General features: G+C 45.4%; 3 protein-coding genes across 6 annotated transcripts in view; 2 read left to right on the top strand and 1 right to left on the bottom strand.

Annotated features, from left to right (window-relative positions):
• The window catches only part of LOC120035714, a 359237-nt gene that overhangs the window by 244848 nt on the left and 86425 nt on the right, over nucleotides 1-27964 (bottom strand). The gene's annotated exons all lie outside the window — the stretch shown is intronic.
• Nucleotides 1-27964, top strand: part of LOC120035716 (tripartite motif-containing protein 16-like) — a 213964-nt gene that overhangs the window by 124730 nt on the left and 61270 nt on the right. The gene's annotated exons all lie outside the window — the stretch shown is intronic.
• On the top strand, nucleotides 3-27738 carry LOC120035709 (DNA damage-binding protein 2-like). Of its 3 annotated transcripts, none has more exons than XM_038982271.1 (11): nucleotides 3-164; nucleotides 1533-1682; nucleotides 1870-1991; nucleotides 10037-10228; nucleotides 18012-18178; nucleotides 22575-22674; nucleotides 23925-24102; nucleotides 25277-25422; nucleotides 25522-25677; nucleotides 26238-26283; nucleotides 27067-27738. In XM_038982271.1, the coding sequence occupies exons 2-11, from the start codon at nucleotides 1535-1537 to the stop codon at nucleotides 27321-27323; spliced, it is 1512 nt and encodes a 503-aa protein (XP_038838199.1). In that variant the 5' UTR covers nucleotides 3-164; nucleotides 1533-1534; the 3' UTR covers nucleotides 27324-27738. The 3 variants fall into 3 exon arrangements, with proteins under 3 accessions (XP_038838199.1, XP_038838200.1, XP_038838201.1); XM_038982272.1 differs by lacking the exon at nucleotides 18012-18178 and adding an exon at nucleotides 13169-13314 and having other exon boundaries at nucleotides 4-164; XM_038982273.1 differs by lacking the exons at nucleotides 3-164; nucleotides 1533-1682; nucleotides 1870-1991 and adding an exon at nucleotides 2059-2105.

Genomic DNA, 27964 nt, shown 5'->3' with positions numbered 1-27964 from the left:
AAACTTCCAGGATCCATTTCCAACATGCCGCCTGCCGGGCAGAAGATGTAGCACAGAGACGTTACAAAACACTGGACTTTCACTTACATAAAGCACTTCTCACGTGTGGTGTGCATGAAAATAACAATTCAACGAAGAAGAAGGAGCGCTATCCTATTGCACTGGTAATGTATTTTCATGTCATTTGATGAACACGCATTACATAGTCGGACTGGTTGTCCGGCCGTAGCGTTAGTCGTTTGTTGTTGTGCAACCATTAAATCAAATACAAAAGTTTATTGGTCGTGTTACGTGCACACAGTTTGGCAGATGGTAAACCCGGTGCAGCGAAATGCTTACGCAACTAGCTCCTAACAATGCAGTAAAATGTCAAATAGGTACACAAATAATCAATAAAAACAACTAATAATGATGGATTTGCCTAGAATACAGTATACACACATAAAGGGGGTAAAACAGAATGTAAACATTATTAAAGTGACAGATGTTCAATGACTATTTAGAAAGGGCAGTGGTCTCTAAGGTGCAGGGTTGAGTACCAGGTGAAGGACGGTACCAGGTGCAGGGTTGAGTACCAGGTGAAGGTCGGTACCAGGTGCAGGGTTGAGTACCAGGTGAAGGTCGGTACCAGGTGCAGGGTTGAGTACCAGGTGAAGGTCGGTACCAGGTGCAGGGTTGAGTACCAGGTGAAGGTCGGTACCAGGTGAAGGTTGGTACCAGGTGCAGGGTTGAGTACCAGGTGAAGGTCCGTAGGGGGTGAAGGTCGGTACCAGGTGCATGGTTGAGTACCAGGTGCATGGTTGAGTACCAGGTGAAGGTTGGTACCAGGTGAAGGTCAGTAGGGGGTGAAGGTCGGTACCAGGTGAAGGTCGGTACCAGGTGCATGGTTGAGTACCAGGTGAAGGTCTGTACCGGGTGAAGGTCTGTACCGGGTGAAGGTCAGTACCAGGTGAAGGTCAGTACCAGGTGAAGGTCAGTACCAGGTGAAGGTCTGTGCCAGGTGCAGGGTTGAGTACCAGGTCGGTACCAGGTGCAGGGTTGAGTACCAGGTGCATGGTTGAGTACCAGGTGCATGGTTGAGTACCAGGTGAAGGTCGGTACCAGGTGCAGGGTTGAGTACCAGGTGAAGGTCAGTAGGGGGTGAAGGTCGGTACCAGGTGAAGGTCGGTACCAGGTGAAGGTCTGTACCGGGTGAAGGTCTGTACCGGATGAAGGTCAGTACCAGGCGAAGGTCAGTAGGGGTGAAGGTCAGTAGGGGTGAAGGTCAGTACCTGGCGAAGGTCAGTACCAGGTGAAGGTCAGTAGGGGGTGAAGGTCGGTACCAGGTGAAGGTTGGTACCAGGTGCAGGGTTGAGTACCAGGTGAAGGTCAGTAGGGGGTGAAGGTCGGTACCAGGTGAAGGTCGGTACCAGGTGAAGATATCTATTCTAGCTAGAATACATACTGTGTATCTATTTGATGTTTTCTGTCAAACTTTGATTTAGCCGTGAACACAAGTGATTCGTTGTTTATTTTTATTTTAACACACTCAGAAATGGCACGGGCAAAGAAGGCTCCTTCAGAAGCATCTGAATCGAAGCATAAGTCGAGGAAGCAGAATGGAGAAACGTCTGGGGCTGCAGGACAAACCATCTCCAAGAAGCTACGGCAGAAGATGGACGGAAAGACCACATTGAAAACAGGTCTGCTAGTAAAATACCAATGGATCTAATAGAAACGCCATTCTCCGTTATAGAAGCTTTTGATTGGCTGCACTGTCTTGTATTTCATTTCCCCCCTCCAGAAATGTTACTGTATAAATCTTGTGACAGAGAGAAGTGACTCTTTCCGTTCTTTGATGTTATTGACTGTACCGATCTTCTATTTCAGGGCCTGTTTTCCCAACCACCATGACCAAGTTTTCAGTTGGGAAGAGAAGTGGACCAGGAAGCATCCTGCACTACATTTACCAGAGTACACTGGGGCAGAGCCTTCATTCTCAGATGAGACAGGTACACTACATTTACCAGAGTACACTGGGGCAGAGCCTTCATTCTCAGATGAGACAGGTACACTACATTTACCAGAGTACACTGGGGCAGAGCCTTCATTCTCAGATGAGACCGGTACATTACTACAGTCAGACTAGTGTGTCTTGACAGCTAGTAGGGTGACAGCTAGTAGGGTGACTAGGGAACAGTAGTGTCTGACAGCTAGTAGGGTGACTAGGGAACAGTAGTGTCTGACAGCTAGTAGGGTGACTAGGGAACAGTAGTGTCTGACAGCTAGTAGGGTGACTAGGGAACAGTAGTGTCTGACAGCTAGTAGGGTGACTAGGGAACAGTAGTGTCTGACAGCTAGTAGGGTGACAGCTAGTAGGGTGACAGCTAGTAGGGTGACTAGGGAACAGTAGTGTCTGACAGCTAGTAGGGTGACTAGGGAACAGTGGTGTCTGACAGCTAGTAGGGTGACTAGGGAACAGTAGTGTCTGACAGCTAGTAGGGTGACTAGGGAACAGTAGTGTCTGACAGCTAGTAGGGTGACAGCTAGTAGGGTGACTAGGGAACAGTAGTGTCTGACAGCTAGTAGGGTGACTAGGGAACAGTAGTGTCTGACAGCTAGTAGGGTGACTAGGGAACAGTAGTGTCTGACAGCTAGTAGGGTGACTTGGGAACAGTAGTGTCTGACAGCTAGTAGGGTGACTAGGGAACAGTAGTGTCTGACAGCTGGTAGGGTGACTAGGGGACAGTAGTGTCTGACAGCTAGTAGGGTGACTAGGGAACAGTAGTGTCTGACAGCTAGTAGGGTGACTAGGGAACAGTAGTGTCTGACAGCTAGTAGGGTGACTAGGGAACAGTAGTGTCTGACAGCTAGTAGGGTGACTAGGGAACAGTAGTGTCTGACAGCTAGTAGGGTGACTAGGGAACAGTAGTGTCTGACAGCTAGTAGGGTGACTAGGGAACAGTAGTGTCTGACAGCTAGTAGGGTGACAGCTAGTAGGGTGACAGCTAGTAGGGTGACTAGGGAACAGTAGTGTCTGACAGCTAGTAGGGTGACTAGGGAACAGTGGTGTCTGACAGCTAGTAGGGTGACTAGGGAACAGTAGTGTCTGACAGCTAGTAGGGTGACTAGGGAACAGTAGTGTCTGACAGCTAGTAGGGTGACAGCTAGTAGGGTGACTAGGGAACAGTAGTGTCTGACAGCTAGTAGGGTGACTAGGGAACAGTAGTGTCTGACAGCTAGTAGGGTGACTAGGGAACAGTAGTGTCTGACAGCTAGTAGGGTGACTAGGGAACAGTAGTGTCTGACAGCTAGTAGGGTGACTAGGGAACAGTAGTGTCTGACAGCTGGTAGGGTGACTAGGGGACAGTAGTGTCTGACAGCTAGTAGGGTGACTAGGGAACAGTAGTGTCTGACAGCTAGTAGGGTGACTAGGGAACAGTAGTGTCTGACAGCTAGTAGGGTGACTAGGGAACAGTAGTGTCTGACAGCTAGTAGGGTGACTAGGGGACAGTAGTGTCTGACAGCTAGTAGGGTGACTAGGGAACAGTAGTGTCTGACAGCTAGTAGGGTGACTAGGGGACAGTAGTGTCTGACAGCTAGTAGGGTGACTAGGGAACAGTAGTATCTGACAGCTAGTAGGGTGACTAGGGAACAGTAGTGTCTGACAGCTAGTAGGGTGACTAGGGAACAGTAGTGTCTGACAGCTAGTAGGGTGACTAGGGAACAGTAGTGTCTGACAGCTAGTAGGGTGACTAGGGGACAGTAGTGTCTGACAGCTAGTAGGGTGACTAGGGAACAGTAGTGTCTGACAGCTAGTAGGGTGACTAGGGAACAGTAGTGTCTGACAGCTAGTAGGGTGACTAGGGAACAGTAGTGTCTGACAGCTAGTAGGGCGACTAGGGAACAGTAGTGTCTGACAGCTAGTAGGGTGACTAGGGAACAGTAGTGTCTGACAGCTAGTAGGGCGACTAGGGAACAGTAGTGTCTGACAGCTAGTAGGGTGACTAGGGAACAGTAGTGTCTGACAGCTAGTAGGGTGACTAGGGAACAGTAGTGTCTGACAGCTAGTAGGGTGACTAGGGAACAGTAGTGTCTGACAGCTAGTAGGGTGACTAGGGAACAGTAGTGTCTGACAGCTAGTAGGGTGACTAGGGAACAGTAGTGTCTGACAGCTAGTAGGGTGACAGCTAGTAGGGTGACTAGGGAACAGTAGTGTCTGACAGCTAGTAGGGTGACAGCTAGTAGGGTGACTAGGGAACAGTGGTGTCTGACAGCTAGTAGGGTGACAGCTAGTAGGGTGACAGCTAGTAGGGTGACTAGGGAACAGTAGTGTCTGACAGCTAGTAGGGCGACTAGGGAACAGTAGTGTCTGACAGCTAGTAGGGTGACTAGGGAACAGTAGTGTCTGACAGCTAGTAGGGTGACTAGGGAACAGTAGTGTCTGACAGCTAGTAGGGTGACAGCTAGTAGGGTGACTAGGGAACAGTAGTGTCTGACAGCTAGTAGGGTGACAGCTAGTAGGGTGACTAGGGAACAGTGGTGTCTGACAGCTAGTAGGGTGACTAGGGAACAGTAGTGTCTGACAGCTAGTAGGGTGACTAGGGAACAGTAGTGTCTGACAGCTAGTAGGGTGACTAGGGAACAGTAGTGTCTGACAGCTAGTAGGGTGACTAGGGAACAGTAGTGTCTGACAGCTAGTAGGGTGACTAGGGAACAGTAGTGTCTGACAGCTAGTAGGGTGACTAGGGAACAGTAGTGTCTGACAGCTAGTAGGGTGACTAGGGAACAGTAGTGTCTGACAGCTAGTAGGGTGACTAGGGAACAGTAGTGTCTGACAGCTAGTAGGGTGACTAGGGTACAGTAGTTTTTGACAGCTAGTAGGGTGACTAGGGAACGGTAGTGTCTGACAGCTAGTAGGGTGACTAGGGAACAGTAGTGTCTGACAGCTAGTAGGGTGACTAGGGAACAGTAGTGTCTGACAGCTAGTAGGGTGACTAGGGAACGGTAGTGTCTGACAGCTAGTAGGGTGACTAGGGAACGGTAGTGTCTGACAGCTAGTAGGGTGACTAGGGAACAGTAGTGTCTGACAGCTAGTAGGGTGACTAGGGAACAGTAGTGTCTGACAGCTGGTAGGGTGACAGCTGGTAGGGTGACTAGGGAACAGTAGTGTCTGACAGCTAGTAGGGTGACTAGGGAACAGTAGTGTCTGACAGCTAGTAGGGTGACTAGGGAACAGTAGTGTCTGACAGCTAGTAGGGTGACTAGGGAACAGTAGTGTCTGACAGCTAGTAGGGTGACTAGGGAACAGTAGTGTCTGACAGCTAGTAGGGTGACTAGGGAACAGTAGTGTCTGACAGCTAGTAGGGTGACTAGGGAACAGTAGTGTCTGACAGCTAGTAGGGTGACTAGGGAACAGTAGTGTCTGACAGCTAGTAGGGTGACTAGGGAACAGTAGTGTCTGACAGCTAGTAGGGTGACTAGGGAACAGTAGTGTCTGACCGCTAGTAGGGTGACTAGGGAACAGTAGTGTCTGACAGCTAGTAGGGTGACAGCTAGTAGGGTGACAGCTAGTAGGGTGACTAGGGAACAGTAGTGTCTGACAGCTAGTAGGGTGACAGCTAGTAGGGTGACTAGGGAACAGTAGTGTCTGACAGCTAGTAGGGTGACTAGGGAACAGTAGTGTCTGACAGCTAGTAGGGTGACAGCTAGTAGGGTGACTAGGGAACAGTAGTGTCTGACAGCTAGTAGGGTGACTAGGGAACAGTAGTGTCTGACAGCTAGTAGGGTGACAGCTAGTAGGGTGACTAGGGAACAGTAGTGTCTGACAGCTAGTAGGGTGACTAGGGAACAGTAGTGTCTGACAGCTAGTAGGGTGACTAGGGAACAGTAGTGTCTGACAGCTAGTAGGGTGACTAGGGAACAGTAGTGTCTGACGGCTAGTAGGGTGACTAGGGAACAGTAGTGTCTGACAGCTAGTAGGGTGACAGCTAGTAGGGTGACAGCTAGTAGGGTGACTAGGGAACAGTAGTGTCTGACAGCTAGTAGGGTGACTAGGGAACAGTAGTGTCTGACAGCTAGTAGGGTGACTAGGGAATGGTAGTGTCTGACAATTAGTAGGGTGACTAGGGAACAGTAGTGTCTGACAGCTAGTAGGGTGACTAGGGAACAGTAGTGTCTGACAGCTAGTAGGGTGACTAGGGAACAGTAGTGTCTGACAGCTGGTAGGGTGACTAGGGAACAGTAGTGTCTGACAGCTAGTAGGGTGACTAGGGAACAGTGGTGTCTGACAGCTAGTAGGGTGACTAGGGAACAGTAGTGTCTGACAGCTAGTAGGGTGACTAGGGAACAGTAGTGTCTGACAGCTGGTAGGGTGACTAGGGAACAGTAGTGTCTGACAGCTAGTAGGGTGACTAGGGAACAGTAGTGTCTGACAGCTAGTAGGGTGACTAGGGAACGGTAGTGTCTGACAGCTAGTAGGGTGACTAGGGAACAGTAGTGTCTGACAGCTAGTAGGGTGACTAGGGAACAGTAGTGTCTGACAGCTAGTAGGGTGACTAGGGAACAGTAGTGTCTGACAGCTGGTAGGGTGACTAGGGAACAGTAGTGTCTGACAGCTAGTAGGGTGACTAGGGAACAGTAGTGTCTGACAGCTAGTAGGGTGACTAGGGAACAGTAGTGTCTGACAGCTGGTAGGGTGACTAGGGAACAGTAGTGTCTGACAGCTAGTAGGGTGACTAGGGAACAGTAGTGTCTGACAGCTAGTAGGGTGACTAGGGAACAGTAGTGTCTGACAGCTGGTAGGGTGACTAGGGAACAGTAGTGTCTGACAGCTAGTAGGGTGACTAGGGAACAGTAGTGTCTGACAGCTAGTAGGGTGACTAGGGAACAGTAGTGTCTGACAGCTGGTAGGGTGACTAGGGAACAGTAGTGTCTGACAGCTAGTAGGGTGACTAGGGAACAGTAGTGTCTGACAGCTAGTAGGGTGACAGCTAGTAGGGTGACAGCTAGTAGGGTGACTAGGGAACAGTAGTGTCTGACAGCTAGTAGGGTGACTAGGGAACAGTAGTGTCTGACAGCTAGTAGGGTGACTAGGGAACAGTAGTGTCTGACAGCTGGTAGGGTGACTAGGGAACAGTAGTGTCTGACAGCTAGTAGGGTGACTAGGGAACAGTAGTGTCTGACAGCTAGTAGGGTGACTAGGGAACAGTAGTGTCTGACAGCTGGTAGGGTGACTAGGGAACAGTAGTGTCTGACAGCTAGTAGGGTGACTAGGGAACAGTAGTGTCTGACAGCTAGTAGGGTGACAGCTAGTAGGGTGACTAGGGAACAGTAGTGTCTGACAGCTAGTAGGGTGACTAGGGAACAGTAGTGTCTGACAGCTGGTAGGGTGACTAGGGAACAGTAGTGTCTGACAGCTAGTAGGGTGACTAGGGAACAGTAGTGTCTGACAGCTAGTAGGGTGACTAGGGAACAGTGGTGTCTGACAGCTAGTAGGGTGACTAGGGAACAGTAGTGTCTGACAGCTAGTAGGGTGACTAGGGAACAGTAGTGTCTGACAGCTAGTAGGGTGACTAGGGAACAGTAGTGTCTGACAGCTAGTAGGGTGACTAGGGAACAGTAGTGTCTGACAGCTAGTAGGGTGACTAGGGAACAGTAGTGTCTGACAGCTAGTAGGGTGACTAGGGAACAGTAGTGTCTGACAGCTAGTAGGGTGACTAGGGAACAGTAGTGTCTGACAGCTAGTAGGGTGACTAGGGAACAGTAGTGTCTGACAGCTAGTAGGGTGACTAGGGAACAGTAGTGTCTGACAGCTAGTAGGGCGACTAGGGAACAGTAGTGTCTGACAGCTAGTAGGGTGACTAGGGAACAGTAGTGTCTGACAGCTAGTAGGGTGACTAGGGAACAGTGGTGTCTGACAGCTAGTAGGGTGACTAGGGAACAGTAGTGTCTGACAGCTAGTAGGGTGACTAGGGAACAGTAGTGTCTGACAGCTAGTAGGGTGACTAGGGAACGGTAGTGTCTGACAGCTAGTAGGGTGACTAGGGAACGGTAGTGTCTGACAGCTAGTAGGGTGACTAGGGAACAGTAGTGTCTGACAGCTAGTAGGGTGACTAGGGAACAGTAGTGTCTGACAGCTAGTAGGGTGACTAGGGAACAGTAGTGTCTGACAGCTAGTAGGGTGACTAGGGAACATTAGTGTCTGACAGCTAGTAGGGTGACTAGGGAACAGTAGTGTCTGACAGCTGGTAGGGTGACTAGGGAACAGTAGTGTCTGACAGCTAGTAGGGTGACTAGGGAACAGTAGTGTCTGACAGCTAGTAGGGTGACTAGGGAACAGTAGTGTCTGACAGCTAGTAGGGTGACTAGGGAACAGTAGTGTCTGACAGCTAGTAGGGTGACTAGGGAACAGTAGTGTCTGACAGCTAGTAGGGTGACTAGGGAACAGTAGTGTCTGACAGCTAGTAGGGTGACAGCTAGTAGGGTGACTAGGGAACAGTAGTGTCTGACAGCTAGTAGGGTGACTAGGGAACAGTAGTGTCTGACAGCTAGTAGGGTGACTAGGGAACAGTAGTGTCTGACAGCTAGTAGGGTGACTAGGGAACAGTAGTGTCTGACAGCTAGTAGGGTGACTAGGGAACAGTAGTGTCTGACAGCTAGTAGGGTGACTAGGGAACATTAGTGTCTGACAGCTAGTAGGGTGACTAGGGAACAGTAGTGTCTGACAGCTGGTAGGGTGACTAGGGAACAGTAGTGTCTGACAGCTAGTAGGGTGACTAGGGAACAGTAGTGTCTGACAGCTAGTAGGGTGACTAGGGAACAGTAGTGTCTGACAGCTAGTAGGGTGACTAGGGAACAGTAGTGTCTGACAGCTAGTAGGGTGACTAGGGAACAGTAGTGTCTGACAGCTAGTAGGGTGACTAGGGAACAGTAGTGTCTGACAGCTAGTAGGGTGACAGCTAGTAGGGTGACTAGGGAACAGTAGTGTCTGACAGCTAGTAGGGTGACTAGGGAACAGTAGTGTCTGACAGCTAGTAGGGTGACTAGGGAACAGTAGTGTCTGACAGCTAGTAGGGTGACTAGGGAACAGTAGTGTCTGACAGCTAGTAGGGTGACTAGGGAACAGTAGTGTCTGACAGCTAGTAGGGTGACTAGGGAACAGTAGTGTCTGACAGCTAGTAGGGTGACTAGGGAACATTAGTGTCTGACAGCTTTCTCCATTCAAATCTGACCTGAACATCAGAATTATTATCACAATACTGACCACGGATCAGCTCCTAGAGAGATATTACCACCGACGGCTGCAAATATTGAGGCGGCTGATTTGAATGTTTACTCAATAAAAATGCACTGAATCACAGATCATTGAGCACTTTAGGCGACACGTCATAAAATATACTGAGACATTACAGACAGTAGAGTACAAGTAGTAAAATAGAACTCGATTAATCATGAAATGTATTTCATTATAATTTAAATAAGCCTGTTGTTTTTATATTTTAAGTATATTTTTATACGTCGCTTTGTTTGTATCAATTGCAAAGACATTGGCAACTTTTGTATTTGTAGTCAACTTTGTTCTGAAGTCACCGGCGGTCACAGAGAGACGGATAAACCATGTGATTCTATGTTTAGCCGAGATCTTCTGTGTATAAAGTGACGAGGGAGGGCAACAAAAAGAAGCATCGATTGACGCACATACAGTGGGGCAAAAAAAGTATTTAGTCAGCCACCAATTTTCCAAAAGACGTTATTTCTGGGTCTCACAGACCTGTAACTTCTTCTTTAAGAGGCTCCAATTGGTGCCTGACTAAATACTTTTTTGCCCCACTGTAGCTACGAGTGGTCTGAGGTAGGCCGTTTTGATTACGATTGGTTTGGGAAACAGCTCAGAGATTTAACGATGTTCCTACGAAGGTTCTAACGACGAACAGAGCCTTAAAGATGCTTTAACCGGGAAACCGGTACTAAAAGAAGAAATTGAGGGTCTAACAAACTCGTTTCTTGGCATCATCATCATCATCATTAGTACATGATATCTTATTTCCCTCCCCAGTGTCTCCAGGAGCCGTTTGTACGTTCCCTGTCCTCCTATAAGCTCCATCGTACAGCCAGTCCGTTTGACCGGCGGGTCACCTGTCTGGAGTGGCACCCCACACACCCCACTACGCTGGCGGTCGGCTCCAAGGGAGGAGACGTGGTCCTCTGGGACTACAGCGTGCTCAACAAGACCAGCTTCATACAAGGGGTGAGAATGCCTGATACACATCTGGAAAGACAGGTTCCATCGTTACAACCAGCGACGCCATTGGCCGATGGGTTACTAATGAGGGCATGCTTATTCGTTTTCTCGTTTGACTGTGGTGTACCTAGATGTTCAGGATGATACACACAAATAATACAATAGTTTAAATCGGAACATTGTAATCAATAGTTTATATTTGTTTAATCGGAACACCGTAATCAATAGTTTAAATCTGTTTAAATCGGAACACCGTAATCAATAGTTTAAATCGGAACACCGTAATCAATAGTTTAAATCGGAACACCGTAATCAATAGTTTAAATCGGAACACCGTAATCAATAGTTTAAATAGGAACACCGTAATCAATAGTTTAAATCGGTTTAAATCAGAACATTGTAATCAATAGTTTATATCTGTTTTAATCGGAACACCGTAATCAATAGTTTAAATCTGTTTAAATCAAAACACCGTAATCAATAGTTTAAATCGGAACACTGTAATCAATAGTTTAAATCGGAACACTGTAATCAATAGTTTAAATCGGAACACTGTAATCAATAGTTTAAATCGGAACACTGTAATCAATAGTTTAAATCGGAACACTGTAATCAATAGTTTAAACCGGAACACTGTAATCAATAGTTTAAACCGGAACACTGTAATCAATAGTTTAAACCGGAACACTGTAATCAATAGTTTAAATCGGAACACTGTAATCAATAGTTTAAATCGGAACACTGTAATCAATAGTTTAAATCGGAACACTGTAATCAATAGTTTAAATCGGAACACTGTAATCAATAGTTTAAATCTGTTTAAATCGGAACACTGTAATCAATAGTTTAAATCGGAACACTGTAATCAATAGTTTAAATCTGTTTAAATCAGAACACTGTAATCAATAGTTTAAATCTGTTTAAATCGGAACACTGTAATCAATAGTTTAAATCGGAACACTGATCAATAGTTTAAATCGGAACACTGTAATCAATAGTTTAAATCGGAACACTGTAATCAATAGTTTAAATCTGTTTAAATCGGAACACTGTAATCAATAGTTTAAATCTGTTTAAATCAGAACACTGTAATCAATAGTTTAAATCTGTTTTAAATCGGAACACTGTAATCAATAGTTTAAATCGGAACACTGTAATCAATAGTTTAAATCGGAACACCGCAATCCAATAGTTTAAATCGGTCTGTGTTACTGTTTAGGACCACCGTAATCAATAGTTTAAATCGGTCTGTGTTACTGTTTAGGACCACCGTAATCGATAGTTTAAATCGGTCTGTGTTACTGTTTAGGAACACCGCAATCCAATAGTTTAAATCGGTCTGTGTTACTGTTTAGGAACACCGTAATCAATAGTTTAAATCGGTCTGTGTTACTGTTTAGGACCACCGTAATCGATCATATTTTCAATAACATTTGACTTTGAAATCCCTTTTAACATCAACCGTCCCCACACATTATTGATAGTATGCTTAACATACGACACATACCGATAGTAATAAGTCTACGTATCCGATAGTATCGGGTCTACGTATGCGATAGGATCGGGTCTCCGATAGGATCGGGTCTACGTATGCGATAGGATCGGGTCTACGTATCGGGTCTACGTATCCTATAGTATCGGGTCTACGTATCGGGTCTACGTATCGGGTCTCCGTATCCTATAGTATCGGGTCTACGTATCCGATAGGATCGGGTCTACGTATCGGGTCTACGTATCGGGTCTACGTATCGGGTCTACGTATCCGATAGGATCGGGTCTACGTATCGGGTCTACGTATCGGGTCTACGTATCCGATAGGATCGGGTTTACGTATCCGATAGTATCGGGTCTACGTATCCGATAGTATCGGGTCTACGTATCGGGTCTACGTATCCGATCTACGTATCGGGTCTACGTATCGGGTCTACGTATCGGGTCTACGTATCGGGTCTACGTATCGGGTCTACGTATCGGGTCTACGTATCCGATCTACGTATCGGGTCTACGTATCCGGTCTACGTATCCGGTCTACGTATCGGGTCTACGTATCGGGTCTACGTATCGGGTCTACGTATCGGGTCTACGTATCGGGTCTACGTATCGGGTCTACGTATCGGGTCTACGTATCCGATAGTATCGGGTCTACGTATCCGATAGTATCGGGTCTACGTATTCGATCTACGTATCGGGTCTACGTATTCGATCTACGTATCGGGTCTACGTATCCCATCTACGTATCGGGTCTACTTATCCGATAGTATCGGGTCTACGTATTCGATCTACGTATCGGGTCTACGTATCCCATCTACGTATCGGGTCTACGTATTCGATAGTATCGGGTCTACTTATCCGATCTACGTATTCAATAGTATCGGGTCTACGTATCCGGTCTACGTATCGGGTCTACGTATCCGGTCTACGTATCCGATCTACGTATTATGAGTCCCAAATGGCACCCCATTTCTCATTTAGTGCACTACTTTCGTCCGGGGCTCTGTCGTCCGGGCCTCTGTCGTCCGGGGCTCTGTCGTCCGGGGCTCTGTCGTCCGGGGCTCTGTCGTCCGGGGCTCTGTCGACCGGGGCTCTGTCGACCGGGGCTCTGTCGTCCGGGGCTCTGTCGACCGGGGCTCTGTCGTCCGGGGCTCTGTCGTCCGGGGCTCTGTCGTCCGGGGCTCTGTCGTCCGGGGCTCTGTCGTCCGGGGCTCTGTCGTCCGGGGCTCTGTCGTCCGGGGCTCTGTCGTCCGGGGCTCTGTCGTCCGGGCCTCTGTCGTCCGGGCCTCTGTCGTCCGGGCCTCTGTCGTCCGGGGCTCTGTCGTCCGGGGCTCTGTCGACCGGGGCTCTGTCGTCCGGGGCTCTGTCGACCGGGGCTCTGGTCAAAAGTAGTGCACTAAATAGGGAATAGGATGTGATTTGGGACCAGTCTCTCCTCCTGTGTGTTTTACGCAGGTTGGTCCTGGAGGCTCTATTACAGCTCTGAAGTTTAACCCCTACAACCCCACTCAGCTGTTCACCTCATCTGTCAGGGGAACCACCTCGCTGCAGGATTTCAATGGGACCACTCTCCGCGTGTTTACCAACACAGAGACATGGGAGTAAGAGACGGGACCACTCTCCGCGTGTTTACCAACACAGAGACATGGGAGTAAGAGACGGGACGTGTCCCAAACGGCACTCTATTTAGTTAGTGCCCTACTTTAGACTCTTATTCCCTATTTAGTGCCCTACTTTAGACTCTTATTCCCTATTTAGTGCCCTACTTTAGACTCTTATTCCCTATTTAGTGCCCTACTTTAGACTCTTATTCCCTTTTTAGTGCCCTACTTTAGACCCTTATTCCCTATTTAGTGCCCTACTTTAGACCCTTATTCCCTATTTAGTGCCCTACTTTAGACCCTTATTCCCTATTTAGTGCACTGCTTTTGACCAGGGCACTATTCCCTATATAGTACACTACTTTTGACCAGGGCCCTATTCCCTATATAGTGCACTGCTTTTGACCAGGGCCCTATTCCCTATATAGTGCACTACTTTAGACCAGGGCCCTATTCCCTATATAGTGTACTACTATTGACCAGGGCCCTATTCCCTATATAGTGTACTACTGTTGACCAGGGCCCTATTCCCTATATAGTGCACTACTTTTGACCAGGGCCCTATTCCCTATATAGTGCACTACTTTAGATAGGGCCCTATTCCCTATATAGTGCACTACTTTAGATAGGGCCCTATTCCCTATATAGTGCACTACTTTAGATAGGGCCTTATTCCTATATAGTGCACTACTTTGGACTAGACCAGGGACCATACCAGAAGGGTGAAACTCGTTAGTACCGTGACAATGAAACAACACTAAGAGGTTATAACATCTTTAGGGAAACAGCCCTGTTGTTGGAAACAACACTAAGAGGTTATAACATCTTTATGAAAACAGCCCTGTTGTTGGAAACAACACTAAGAGGTTATAACATCTTTAGGAAAACAACACTAAGAGGTTATAACGTCTTTAGGAAAACAACACTAAGAGGTTATAACGTCTTTAGGAAAACAACACTAAGAGGTTATAACGTCTTTATGGAAACAACACTAAGAGGTTATAACATCTTTATGGAAACAACACTAAGAGGTTATAACATCTTTATGAAACAAACACTAAGAGGTTATAACATCTTTATGGAAACAACACTAAGAGGTTATAACATCTTTATGGAAACAACACTAAGAGGTTATAACATCTTTATGGAAACAACACTAAGAGGTTATAACATCTTTATGAAACAAACACTAAGAGGTTATAACATCTTTAGGAAAACAACACTAAGAGGTTATAACGTCTTTAGGAAAACAACACTAAGAGGTTATAACGTCTTTAGGAAAACAACACTAAGAGGTTATAACGTCTTTAGGAAACAACACTAAGAGGTTATAACGTCTTTATGAAAACAACACTAAGAGGTTATAACATCTTTATGAAACAAACACTAAGAGGTTATAACATCTTTATGGAAACAACACTAAGAGGTTATAACATCTCTTTGGAAACAACACTAAGAGGTTATAACATCTTTATGAAAACAGCCCTGTTGTTGGAAACAAACACTAAGTGGATAATTAAAGGACCAAAGAGTTTGGTCTGCTTCCTGGTTTCATTTCTGACATGGAAAAGAATATTGCAATACTAGTATTCCCCCAGCTCGACTTTTTACCTTATGGGCCCTGGTCAAAAGCAGTGCACTAAATAGGGAATAGGGCTCTGGTCTAAAGTAGTGCACTATATAGGGAATAGGGCCCTGGTCTAAAGTAGTGCACTATATAGGGAATAGGGCCCTGGTCTAAAGTAGTGTACTATATAGGGCTCTGGTCTAAAGTAGTGCACTATATAGGGTTCTGGTCTAAAGTAGTGCACTATATAGGGCTCTGGTCTAAAGTAGGGCACTATATAGGGCTCTGGTCTAAAGTAGTGCACTATATAGGGCTCTGGTCTAAAGTAGGGCACTATATAGGGCTCTGGTCTAAAGTAGGGCACTATATAGGGCTCTGGTCTAAAGTAGTGCACTATATAGGGCTCTGGTCTAAAGTAGGGCACTATATAGGGCTCTGGTCTAAAGTAGTGCACTATATAGGGAATAGGGCTCTGGTCTAAAGTAGGGCACTATATAGGGCTCTGGTCTAAAGTAGGGCACTATATAGGGCTCTGGTCTAAAGTAGGGCACTATATAGGGCTCTGGTCTAAAGTAGGGCACTATATAGGGCTCTGGTCTAAAGTAGTGTACTATATAGGGCTCTGGTCTAAAGTAGTGTACTATATAGGGCTCTGGTCTAAAGTAGGGAACTATATAGGACTCTGGTCTAAAGTAGGGAACTATATAGGGCTCTGGTCTAAAGTAGGGAACTATATAGGGCTCTGGTCTAAAGTAGGGAACTATATAGGACTCTGGTCTAAAGTAGGGAACTATATAGGGCTCTGGTCTAAAGTAGGGAACTATATAGGACTCTGGTCTAAAGTAGGGAACTATATAGGGCTCTGGTCTAAAGTAGGGAACTATATAGGACTCTGGTCTAAAGTAGGGAACTATATAGGGCTCTGGTCTAAAGTAGGGAACTATATAGGACTCTGGTCTAAAGTAGGGAACTATATAGGACTCTGGTCTAAAGTAGGGAACTATATAGGGCTCTGGTCTAAAGTAGGGAACTATATAGGGCTCTGGTCTAAAGTAGGGAACTATATAGGGCTCTGGTCTAAAGTAGGGAACTATATAGGACTCTGGTCTAAAGTAGGGCACTATATAGGGCTCTGGTCTAAAGTAGGGCACTATATAGGGCTCTGGTCTAAAGTAGTGCACTATATAGGGCTCTGGTCTAAAGTAGTGCACTATATAGGGCTCTGGTCTAAAGTAGTGCACTATATAGGGCTCTGGTCTAAAGTAGTGCACTATATAGGGCTCTGGTCTAAAGTAGTGCACTATATAGGGCTCTGGTCTAAAGTAGTGCACTATATAGGGCTCTGGTCTAAAGTAGTGCACTATATAGGGCTCTGGTCTAAAGTAGGGCACTATATAGGGCTCTGGTCTAAAGTAGGGCACTATATAGGGCTCTGGTCTAAAGTAGGGCACTATATAGGGCTCTGGTCTAAAGTAGGGCACTATATAGGGAATAGGGCTCTGGTCTAAAGTAGTGCACTATATAGGGCTCTGGTTCTAAAGTAGTGCACTATATAGGGCTCTGGTCTAAAGTAGGGCACTATATAGGGCTCTGGTCTAAAGTAGTGTACTATATAGGGCTCTGGTCTAAAGTAGGGCACTATATAGGGCTCTGGTTCTAAAGTAGTGCATCTAATAGGGTTCTGGTCTAATGTAGTGTACTATATAGGGCTCTGGTCTAATGTAGTGTACTATATAGGGCTCTGGTCTAAAGTAGGGCACTATATATGGCTCTGGTTCTAAAGTAGTGCACTATATAGGTAATAGGGCTCTGGTCTAAAGTAGGGAACTATATAGGACTCTGGTCTAAAGTAGGGAACTATATAGGGCTCTGGTCTAAAGTAGGGAACTATATAGGACTCTGGTCTAAAGTAGGGCACTATATAGGGCTCTGGTCTAAAGTAGGGCACTATATAGGACTCTGGTCTAAAGTAGGGAACTATATAGGGCTCTGGTCTAAAGTAGGGAACTATATAGGACTCTGGTCTAAAGTAGGGCACTATATAGGGCTCTGGTCTAAAGTAGGGCACTATATAGGACTCTGGTCTAAAGTAGGGCACTATATATGACTCTGGTCTAAAGTAGGGCACTATATAGGGCTCTGGTCTAAAGTAGGGCACTATATAGGACTCTGGTCTAAAGTAGGGAACTATATAGGGCTCTGGTCTAAAGTAGGGCACTATATAGGGAATAGGGCTCTGGTCTAAAGTAGGGCACTATATAGGTCTCTGGTCTAAAGTAGGGAACTATATAAGGCTCTGGTCTAAAGTAGTGCACTATATAGGGCTCTGGTCTAAAGTAGTGAACTATATACGGCTCTGGTCAAAAGTAGTGCACTATATAGGGCTCTGGTCTATAGTAGGGCACTATATAGGGTTCCATTTGGGATGCAAGACAACGCCCTTTTTCTCAACACCTTATCAAGATAGAACGCTGCTTTCTGATTGGCCCGCGTTTATCTGGACAGAACTGTCATTGGCCGAGGTTGGATTCCACACACCAACTGGAACAAAACTGACTGAGAAACAGGAAGGAACTACCGGAACCTGTCCAATAACAAACGCGTTCTGTTGTTTTTCCGTTGCCGTATTACCCAGCTGTTATTGTCCTGTGATCAGCCTAGTCATCAACATGTCTTTTCAACCGGTCACTGGGATTGGTCTGTTATTGTCCTGTGATCAGCCTAGTCATCAACCGGTCACTGGGATTGGTCTGTTATCGTCCTGTGATCAGCCTAGTCATCAACATGTCTTTCCAACCGGTCACTGGGATTGGTCTGTTATTGTCCTGTGATCAGCCTAGTCATCAACCGGTCACTGGGATTGGTCTGTTATTGTCCTGTGATCAGCCTAGTCATCAACCGGTCACTGGGATTGGTCTGTTATTGTCCTGTGATCAGCCTAGTCATCAACATGTCTTTTCAACCGGTCACTGGGATTGGTCTGTTATTGTCCTGTGATCAGCCTAGTCATCAACATGTCTTTTCAACCGGTCACTGGGATTGGTCTGTTATTGTCCTGTGATCAGCCTAGTCATCAACATGTCTTTTCAACCGGTCACTGGGATTGGTCTGTTTGTGTTCATAAATGCAGAAAGGAGCCGGGGATTTTATTGGCGGGATGACGTTTAGCCCGACGGACCCGTCCAAGGTCTACCTGGCGTCCGGCGACGGTACACTGACTGAGCAGAGCTTTCAGGGTGGTCCAGCAACGGTTCTGTCCAGAGTCCAGGACTGTGGACACGATCACCACAATGTCTGGTGAGGATGCAGGCCCTACTTATATCAGACATGGTGCCCTATTCCCTATATAGTGCACTACTTTAGACCAGAGCATCTGGGGTATAAAATACTGTAGGACTGCTGGTGTGTGATTGACTGTAAAAACCTTTAGGACATTCTCAGTAGAACCATTTCAGGTAATCAGATATATGATGGTTGATAAGAATAAACTATTTAAGAAATACATATCAGTTCCACGCCAATAAATATATAAAGGACAACTAGTAACTAAATAACGGATTAACAAATTAATAACGGACTGTATAAGAAGGATCATGATAGTGGCTCACCAACTAGTAACTAAATAACGAAGGACTGTAAGAAGAAGGATCACGATAGTGACTCACCAACTAGTAACTAAATAACGAAGGACTGTATAAGAAGGATCATGATAGTGGCTCACCAACTAGTAACTAAATAACGAAGGACTGTAAGAAGAAGGATCACGATAGTGGCTCACCAACTAGTAACTAAATAACGAAGGACTGTAAGAAGGATCACGATAGTGGCTCACCAACTAGTAACTAAATAACGAAGGACTGTAGAAGAAGGATCACGATAGTGGCTCACCAACTAGTAACTAAATAACGAAGGACTGTAGAAGAAGGATCACGATAGTGGCTCACCAACTAGTAACTAAATAACGAAGGACTGTAAGAAGGATCACGATAGTGGCTCACCAACTAGTAACTAAATAACGAAGGACTGTAGAAGAAGGATCACGATAGTGGCTCACCAACTAGTAACTAAATAACGAAGGACTGTATAAGAAGGATCACGATAGTGGCTCACCAACTAGTAACTAAATAACGAAGGACTGTAGTAGGATCACGATAGTGGCTCACCAACTAGTAACTAAATAACGAAGGACTGTAGAAGAAGGATCACGATAGTGGCTCACCAACTAGTAACTAAATAACGAAGGACTGTATAAGAAGGATCACGATAGTGGCTCACCAACTAGTAACAAAATAACGAAGGACTGTAGAAGGATCACGATAGTGGCTCACCAACTAGTAACTAAATAACGAAGGACTGTAGAAGAAGGATCATGATAGTGGCTCACCAACTAGTAACTAAATAACGAAGGACTGTAGAAGAAGGATCACGATAGTGGCTCACCAACTAGTAACTAAATAACGAAGGACTGTAGAAGAAGGATCATGATAGTGGCTCACCAACTAGTAACTAAATAACGAAGGACTGTAGAAGGATCACGATAGTGGCTCACCAACTAGTAACTAAATAACGAAGGACTGTAGAAGGATCACGATAGTGGCTCACCAACTAGTAACTAAATAACGAAGGACTGTAGAAGAAGGATCACGATAGTGGCTCACCAACTAGGAACTAAATAACGAAGGACTGTATAAGAAGGATCACGATAGTGGCTCACCAACTAGTAACTAAATAACGAAGGACTGAATAAGAAGGATCACGATAGTGGCTCACCAACTAGTAACTAAATAACGAAGGACTGTAGAAGAAGGATCACGATAGTGGCTCACCAACTAGTAACTAAATAACGAAGGACTGTAGAAGAAGGATCACGATAGTGGCTCACCAACTAGTAACTAAATAACGAAGGACTGTAGAAGAAGGATCACGATAGTGGCTCACCAACTAGTAACTAAATAACGAAGGACTGTATAAGAAGGATCACGATAGTGGCTCACCAACTAGTAACTAAATAACGAAGGACTGTAGAAGAAGGATCACGATAGTGGCTCACCAACTAGTAACTAAATAACGAAGGACTGTAGAAGGATCACGATAGTGGCTCACCAACTAGTAACTAAATAACGAAGGACTGTAGAAGAAGGATCACGATAGTGGCTCACCAACTAGTAACTAAATAACGAAGGACTGTAGAAGAAGGATCACGATAGTGGCTCACCAACTAGGCGGTAGCGGTCGAACACACGGTAAACCATTTCAGGTAATCAGATACCCCCCCCCCCCCCCCCCGATGCTCGTTTCAAAGTAACTTTTACCAACATGGTCAATGACGTCTGAAGATTCGTTTTATCACGTGGTTTTTCAAATCGTGTGTTGCGACTTCCCCCTGATTTCGCTCTGGGTTCCGTTTTCTTTCATCGATTCCAAATTGATGAATATTATGGAGGGGGGGGGGGGACGTCAAAATGAACACGCTGCTTTTCATTTGCTTGACCAGCAGATGTCACTAATGAACATTGTGTTTAAAAGCTCAGAGTAATGAACTTTTTTTTAACACAATTTGGTAAAAGCCCCCTTAAAGCTTCAGAAAGCCTCTTGTTTCCCATCACTACTATAAACTACACGACAAAACACTTCTCCAAACACTCAGTTCATTCGATATCCACCTTTATTAGATCCAGGTGAGCCTACTTAAGGTGTGTGGTGGGGGGGCAGGGAAGTAGTCCTTCCCTTCAGGAAACAGGAAGTGGTGGTGACGGGTGATAGGTGGAGAGTCATGAAGTGGGTTGGGGGATGTTCTACATAGGTCTATGGTCAAAAGTATTGTTCTATATAGGGGATAGTATGCGATTTGGGATGCAGGCTTAGCACCAGACAAATGTCAACTTATGTAAAGGAAAAATAACACAACTAGTGCACTTAGTAGTGTCTGTCTGATGATAAAGGAGACGCAGGCTGCTCTTTCACATTCTGTTGATTCAAAAGTTGAGTGTCGGCTGAATTTATTGATGAGGATTATCACGGTATACTGCATTTTACATTTTATTAATAATGTGTGATACACTTGATATTAGTTGAAATTATATCGAGATTACATCTCTGTTCCAGTCTGTGGTACTGCTGTGTAGATGTGTCAGTCTCTCTCTCTCTGTTCCAGTCTGTGGTACTGTTGTGTCAGTCTCTCTCTCTGTTCCGGTCTGTGGTACTGCTGTGTAGATGTGTCAGTCTCTCTCTCTGTTCCAGTCTGTGGTACTGCTGTGTCAGTCTCTCTCTCTGTTCCAGTCTGTGGTACTGCTGTGTAGATGTGTCAGTCTCTCTCTCTGTTCCAGTCTGTGGTACTGCTGTGTAGATGTGTCAGTCTCTCTCTCTCTGTTCCAGTCTGTGGTACTGCTGTGTAGATGTGTCAGTCTCTCTCTCTCTGTTCCAGTCTGTGGTACTGCTGTGTAGATGTGTCAGTCTCTCTCTCTGTTCCAGTCTGTGGTACTGCTGTGTAGATGTGTCAGTCTCTCTCTCTGTTCCAGTCTGTGGTACTGCTGTGTCAGTCTCTCTCTCTGTTCCAGTCTGTGGTACTGCTGTGTCAGTCTCTCTCTCTCTGTTCCAGTCTGTGGTACTGCTGTGTCAGTCTCTCTCTCTGTTCCAGTCTGTGGTACTGCTGTGTAGATGTGTCAGTCTCTCTCTCTCTGTTCCAGTCTGTGGTACTGATGTGTCAGTCTCTCTCTCTGTTCCAGTCTGTGGTACTGCTGTGTAGATGTGTCAGTCTCTCTCTCTCTGTTCCAGTCTGTGGTACTGCTGTGTCAGTCTCTCTCTCTCTGTTCCAGTCTGTGGTACTGCTGTGTCAGTCTCTCTCTCTCTGTTCCAGTCTGTGGTACTGCTGTGTCAGTCTCTCTCTCTGTTCCAGTCTGTGGTACTGCTGTGTCAGTCTCTCTCTCTGTTCCAGTCTGTGGTACTGCTGTGTAGATGTGTCAGTCTCTCTCTCTGTTCCAGTCTGTGGTACTGCTGTGTAGATGTGTCAGTCTCTCTCTCTCTGTTCCAGTCTGTGGTACTGCTGTGTAGATGTGTCAGTCTCTCTCTCTCTGTTCCAGTCTGTGGTACTGCTGTGTCAGTCTCTCTCTCTGTTCCAGTCTGTGGTACTGCTGTGTAGATGTGTCAGTCTCTCTCTCTGTTCCAGTCTGTGGTACTGCTGTGTCAGTCTCTCTCTCTGTTCCAGTCTGTGGTACTGCTGTGTCAGTCTCTCTCTCTCTGTTCCAGTCTGTGGTACTGCTGTGTAGATGTGTCAGTCTCTCTCTCTCTGTTCCAGTCTGTGGTACTGCTGTGTCAGTCTCTCTCTCTCTGTTCCAGTCTGTGGTACTGCTGTGTAGATGTGTCAGTCTCTCTCTCTGTTCCAGTCTGTGGTACTGCTGTGTCAGTCTCTCTCTCTCTGTTCCAGTCTGTGGTACTGCTGTGTAGATGTGTCAGTCTCTCTCTCTCTGTTCCAGTCTGTGGTACTGCTGTGTCAGTCTCTCTCTCTCTGTTCCAGTCTGTGGTACTGCTGTGTAGATGTGTCAGTCTCTCTCTCTCTGTTCCAGTCTGTGGTACTGCTGTGTCAGTCTCTCTCTCTCTGTTCCAGTCTGTGGTACTGCTGTGTAGATGTGTCAGTCTCTCTCTCTGTTCCAGTCTGTGGTACTGCTGTGTCAGTCTCTCTCTCTCTCTGTTCCAGTCTGTGGTACTGCTGTGTAGATGTGTCGTTGAGCAGACAGATGCTGGTGACAGGAGACAACATAGGTCGAGTCTTATTGCTGGGCATGGATGGACACCAGGTACAGTACTATATATTTATACTGTAGTCTACACTATAGCTACAGTACTGTGTAGTATATTTATACTGTAGTCTACACTATAGCTACAGTACTGCATAATATATGTATACTGTAGTTTACACAATAGCTACAGTACTGTATAATATATTTATACTGTACTATAGCTACTGTACTGTATAGTGTATTTATACTGTAGTCTACACTATAGCTACAGTACTGTATAGTGTATTTATACTGTACTATAGCTACAGTACGGTATGGTATATTTATACTGTAGTTTACGCTATAGCTACAGTACTATATAGTGTATTTATACTGTAGTCTACACTATAGCTACAGTACTGTATAGTATATTTATACTGTACTATAGCTACAGTACTGTATAGTATATTTATACTGTACTATAGCTACAGTACTGTATAGTATATTTATACTGTACTATAGCTACAGTACTGTATAGTATATTTATACTGTAGTCTACACTATAGCTACAGTACTGTATAGTATATTTATACTGTAGTCTACACTATAGCTACAGTACTGTATAGTATATTTATACTGTACTATAGCTACAGTACTGTATAGTATATTTATACTGTAGTTTACACTATAGCTACAGTACTATATAGTATATTTATACTGTAGTCTACACTATAGCTACAGTACTGTATAGTATATTTATACTGTAGTTTACACTATAGCTACAGTACTGTATAGTATATTTATACTGTAGTTTACACTATAGCTACAGTACTGTATAGTATATTTATACTGTAGTTTACACTATAGCTACAGTACTATATAGTATATTTATACTGTAGTTTACACTATAGCTACAGTACTGTATAGTATATTTATACTGTAGTTTACACTATAGCTACAGTACTGTATAGTATATTTATACTGTAGTTTACTCTATAGCTACAGTACTATATAGTATATTTATACTGTAGTGTATCGTGTATTTATACTGTACTATAGCTACAGTAATGAATGGGCCAGAGGGAGTTAACATGTAATGTACTCCTTCAGTAGTTAGTTAGCATGTACAATTTGAAATGTTCTATAATTTGTTGTGTTTTCATGTTCTGAGTATAAGACAATTCTGTTAATATTCTGCCCTTTTAAAAATGCATGACTGCATTAGACACCGTTTGGACAGTTCCAATGATCTCATTTCATTTACTGACGTTGTTCTGTAAGATGCTGTTAAACCATCTGCACCCTCCTCCTCTTCCTCTTCCTCACAGGTCTTCAACGAGAAGTTGCACAAGGCTAAAGTGACCCATGCTGAATTCAACCCCCGCTGCGATTGGTTAATGGCGACAGCGTCCGTTGACCACACGGTGAAGCTATGGGACCTGAGGAACATCAAAGACAAGAACAGTTACCTCCACGAGATGATTCATGACAAAGCTGTTAACTCGGGTACTATATCAAAAGCGCTACGGTAACTCTCTCCTATCCTACATTCAGGAGTGTTTTCCTCTCTGACCACTGTGTCGTAGAGTTAGGTAACTCTCTCCTATCCTACATTCAGGAGTGTTCTCCTCTCTGACCACTGTGTCGTAGAGTTAGGTAACTCTCTCCTATCCTACATTCAGGAGTGTTTTCCTCTTGACCACTGTGTCGTAGAGTTAGGTAACTCTCTCCTATCCTACATTCAGGAGTGTTTTCCTCTCTGACCACTGTGTCGTAGAGTTAGGTAACTCTCTCCTATCCTACATTCAGGAGTGTTTTCCTCTTGACCACTGTGTCGTAGAGTTAGGTAACTCTCTCCTATCCTACATTCAGGAGTGTTTTCCTCTTGACCACTGTGTCGTAGAGTTAGGTAACTCTCTCCTATCCTACATTCAGGAGTGTTCTCCTCTTGACCACTGTGTCGTAGAGTTAGGTAACTCTCTCCTATCCTACATTCAGGAGTGTTTACCTCTCTGACCACTGTGTCGTAGAGTTAGGTAACTCTCTCCTATCCTACATTCAGGAGTGTTTTCCTCTTGACCACTGTGTCGTAGAGTTAGGTAACTCTCTCCTATCCTACATTCAGGAGTGTTTTCCTCTTGACCACTGTGTCGTAGAGTTAGGTAACTCTCTCCTATCCTACGTTCAGGAGTGTTTACCTCTTGACCACTGTGTCGTAGAGTTAGGTAACTCTCTCCTATCCTACATTCAGGAGTGTTCTCCTCTTGACCACTGTGTCGTAGAGTTAGGTAACTCTCTCCTATCCTACATTCAGGAGTGTTTTCCTCTTGACCACTGTGTCGTAGTAAGTTATCAGTACTAGTAGGACAAGACTGGTGCAAATTTGTTATTCAATTTTTAGCTTGATAACATCTACCACGTTCATCAGAAGGGATACATGCTTTTTAACAACATTTAACCCTATAGATGATCTTTCTCTCCCCTCTCCTCTCTCTCTCCCTCCCTCCCCCCTCTCTGTCTCCCTCTCCTCTCTCTCTCCCCCTCCCTCCCTCCCCCCTCTCTGTCTCCCTCTCCTCTCTCCCTCCCTCCCCTCTCCCTCCCTCCCCCCTCTCTGTCTCCCTCTCCTCTCTTTCTTTCTCCCTCCCCCTCTCCCCCCCTCTCTCTCTCTCTCTCTCCCCAGCCTACTTTAATCCAATGGACTGCTCCAAGCTCCTGACCACGGACCAGTATGACCAGATCAGGGTGTACTCCTCTTCTGATTGGTCAACTCCTCAGCAGATTATCCGGCACCCACACAGGCAGTTTCAGCACCTCACACCTATCAAGGTGAGGAATGTGGGGTGGATGGGGTTGGGTTTATGTGTGTGTCTCTCTCTCTCTCGTTGATTCAAAAGCTTCATCGTCAATCGTTGTTTGTGTCTCCAGGCCTCGTGGCACCCTCTGTACGACCTGATGGTGGTTGGACGGTACCCTGACGAGAGGGTGTGTCCAGGTGCCCTGAGGACCATCGATATCTATGATGCCAACACAGGAGAGCTGGCATGCCAACTACTGGACCCCAACGCCCCTGGCATCATATCTGTGAGTACACATTACAAATTTAGCCTTAGTTTAATGTTAGCCTGTAGCCCTAGTTTAATGTCAATGTTAGCCTGTAGCCTTAGTTTAATGTCAGTGTTTGCCTGTATCCCTAGTTTAATGTCAGTGTTTGCCTGTAGCCCTAGTTTAATGTCAGTGTTAGCCTGTAGCCTTAGTTTAATATCAGTGTTAGCCTGTAGCCTTAGTTGAATGTTAGCCTGTAGCCTTAGTTTAATGTCAATGTTAGCCTGCAGCCTTAGTTTAATGTCACTGTTAGCCTGTAGCCTTAGTGTAATGTCACTGTTAGCCTGTAGCCTTAGTGTAATGTCACTGTTAGCCTGTAGCCTTAGTGTAATGTCATGTTAGCCTGTAGCCTTAGTTTAATGTCATGTTAGCCTGTAGCCTTAATGTAATGTCATGTTAGCCTGTAGCCTTAGCTTAATGTTAGCGTGTAGCCTTAGTTTAATGTCTTCATGTATGTATTTGCGCTGCATTAATGTTCAAGCCATCATTGGGTCAAAAATAATGTCCATTTTTACATCTCTGCACACCTTCCTTTCCAGGTCAACAAGTTCAATCCAATGGGAGATGTTTTAGGATCTGGAATGGGTGAGTCTGTGTTGTAAATACTGGACTATGTTTGTAGTCTCGGCACCCAGGATCAAATCAGCTCAGAGACTAACTATGTTTGTAGCTGTAAATATTCTAAATATTCTAAATTCTTTTTGCTAAAAATCAGTGTTCAACTTGGGAATTGGGTGCCAGCCCTGGTCAAAGGTAGTGCAATATATAGTGAAGAGGGCTCTGGTCTAAAGTAGTGCACAATATAGGGAATAATGTGCCATTTGGGACAATAAGGCTTTTGACTAACTAATCCACTATGTTTGTAGTCTCGGCACCCAGGATCAAATCAGCTAAGAGACTAACTATGTTTGTAGCTGGAAATATTCTAAAGCTTTTGATTCTTTTGCAAAAAGTCAGTGTTCAACTTGGGAATTGGGTGCCAGCCCTGGTCAACGGTAGTGCACTATATAGGGAATAGGGTGCCAGCCCTGGTCAAAGATAGTGCACTATATGGGGAATAGGGTACCAGCCCTGGTCTAAAGTAGTGCACTATATAGGGAATAGGGCTTTGGTCTAAAGTAGTGCACTACATAGGGAATAGGGCTCTGGTCTAAAGTAGTGCACTATATAGGGAATAGGGCTCTGGTCTATAGTAGTGCACTATATAGGGAATAGGGCTCTGGTCTAAAGCAGTGCACTATATAGGGAATAGGGCTCTGGTCTATAGTAGTGCACTATATAGTGAATATGGCTCTGGTCTAAAGCAGTGTACTATATAGTGAATAATGTGCCATTTGGGACAATAAGGCTTTTGTGTTCCAACCACAGGAGTGAACATCCTAGTGTGGAACAGAGGTGAGACATTGGCTGGTAAGCAGCAGAGAGGAGAGCTACAACAGGAAGCAGGAGTCCAGGTTGGCAGAGGTAGAGGCCAGCGGAGGAGAAGAGGGGAGACTCGGAGGGGGGAGGATGAGGACGACATTGGGAAGCTGAAGAAGAAGCTGTCTTCCTCCTCGGTGACCAGAACCAGAACATCCAGGGACAAACAGCACAACAGCCAGACACAGAAGGGTCCAAATAAATAAACGGGGAGAAGGGGAGAGAGGTTTTTTTGTGATGTTGGAAGAGTTATGTAGTTATGTCTATGACATTTTCACCTACAGGTAACTGACAAAATAAAGGAAACACCAACATACAGTGTCTTAATAGGATGTTGGGCCACCACCAACCACCAGAACAGATTCAATGCTCCTCGGTATATATTCTACAAGTGTCTGGAACTCTATTGGAGGGATGAGACACCGGTCTTCCACGAGAAATTCCATCGTTTGGTGTTTTGTTTGTTGATGGTGGTGGAAAACAATGTCTCAGGCGCCACTTCAGAATCTCCCAAAAGTGTTAAATTGGGTTGAGATCTGGTGACTGAGACACATCCTCTATGTTCCTTTGAGAGCCCTCTTTCAGTCACTGAGATCTGGTGACTGAGACACATCCTCTATGTTCCTTTGAGAGCCCTCTTTCAGTCACTCTGGTGACTGAGACACATCCTCTATGTTCCTTTGAGAGCCCTCTTTCAGTCACTGAGATCTGGTGACTGAGACACATCCTCTATGTTCCTTTGAGAGCCCTCTTTCAGTCACTGAGATCTGGTGACTGAGACACATCCTCTATATTCCTTTGAGAGCCCTCTTTCAGTCACTGAGATCTGGTGACTGACACATCCTCT

Source organism: Salvelinus namaycush, unplaced genomic scaffold, assembly GCF_016432855.1.
Source record: "Salvelinus namaycush isolate Seneca unplaced genomic scaffold, SaNama_1.0 Scaffold11, whole genome shotgun sequence".
Lineage (NCBI taxonomy): Eukaryota > Metazoa > Chordata > Actinopteri > Salmoniformes > Salmonidae > Salvelinus > Salvelinus namaycush.
The sequence above is the reverse complement of the archived record's forward strand: the minus strand, read 5'-3'. Positions and strand labels throughout refer to the sequence as shown.

Bases quoted from the DNA above. Each gene is read 5' to 3' on its own strand.
- LOC120035709 (XM_038982271.1), top strand. From the start codon at position 1,535: ATGGCACGGGCAAAGAAGGCTCCTTCAGAAGCATCTGAATCGAAGCAT. The intron at 24,103-25,276 runs GTACTATATCAA...CTCTCTCCCCAG, and splicing joins TGACAAAGCTGTTAACTCGG to CCTACTTTAATCCAATGGAC. The intron at 26,284-27,066 runs GTGAGTCTGTGT...TTCCAACCACAG, and splicing joins TGTTTTAGGATCTGGAATGG to GAGTGAACATCCTAGTGTGG.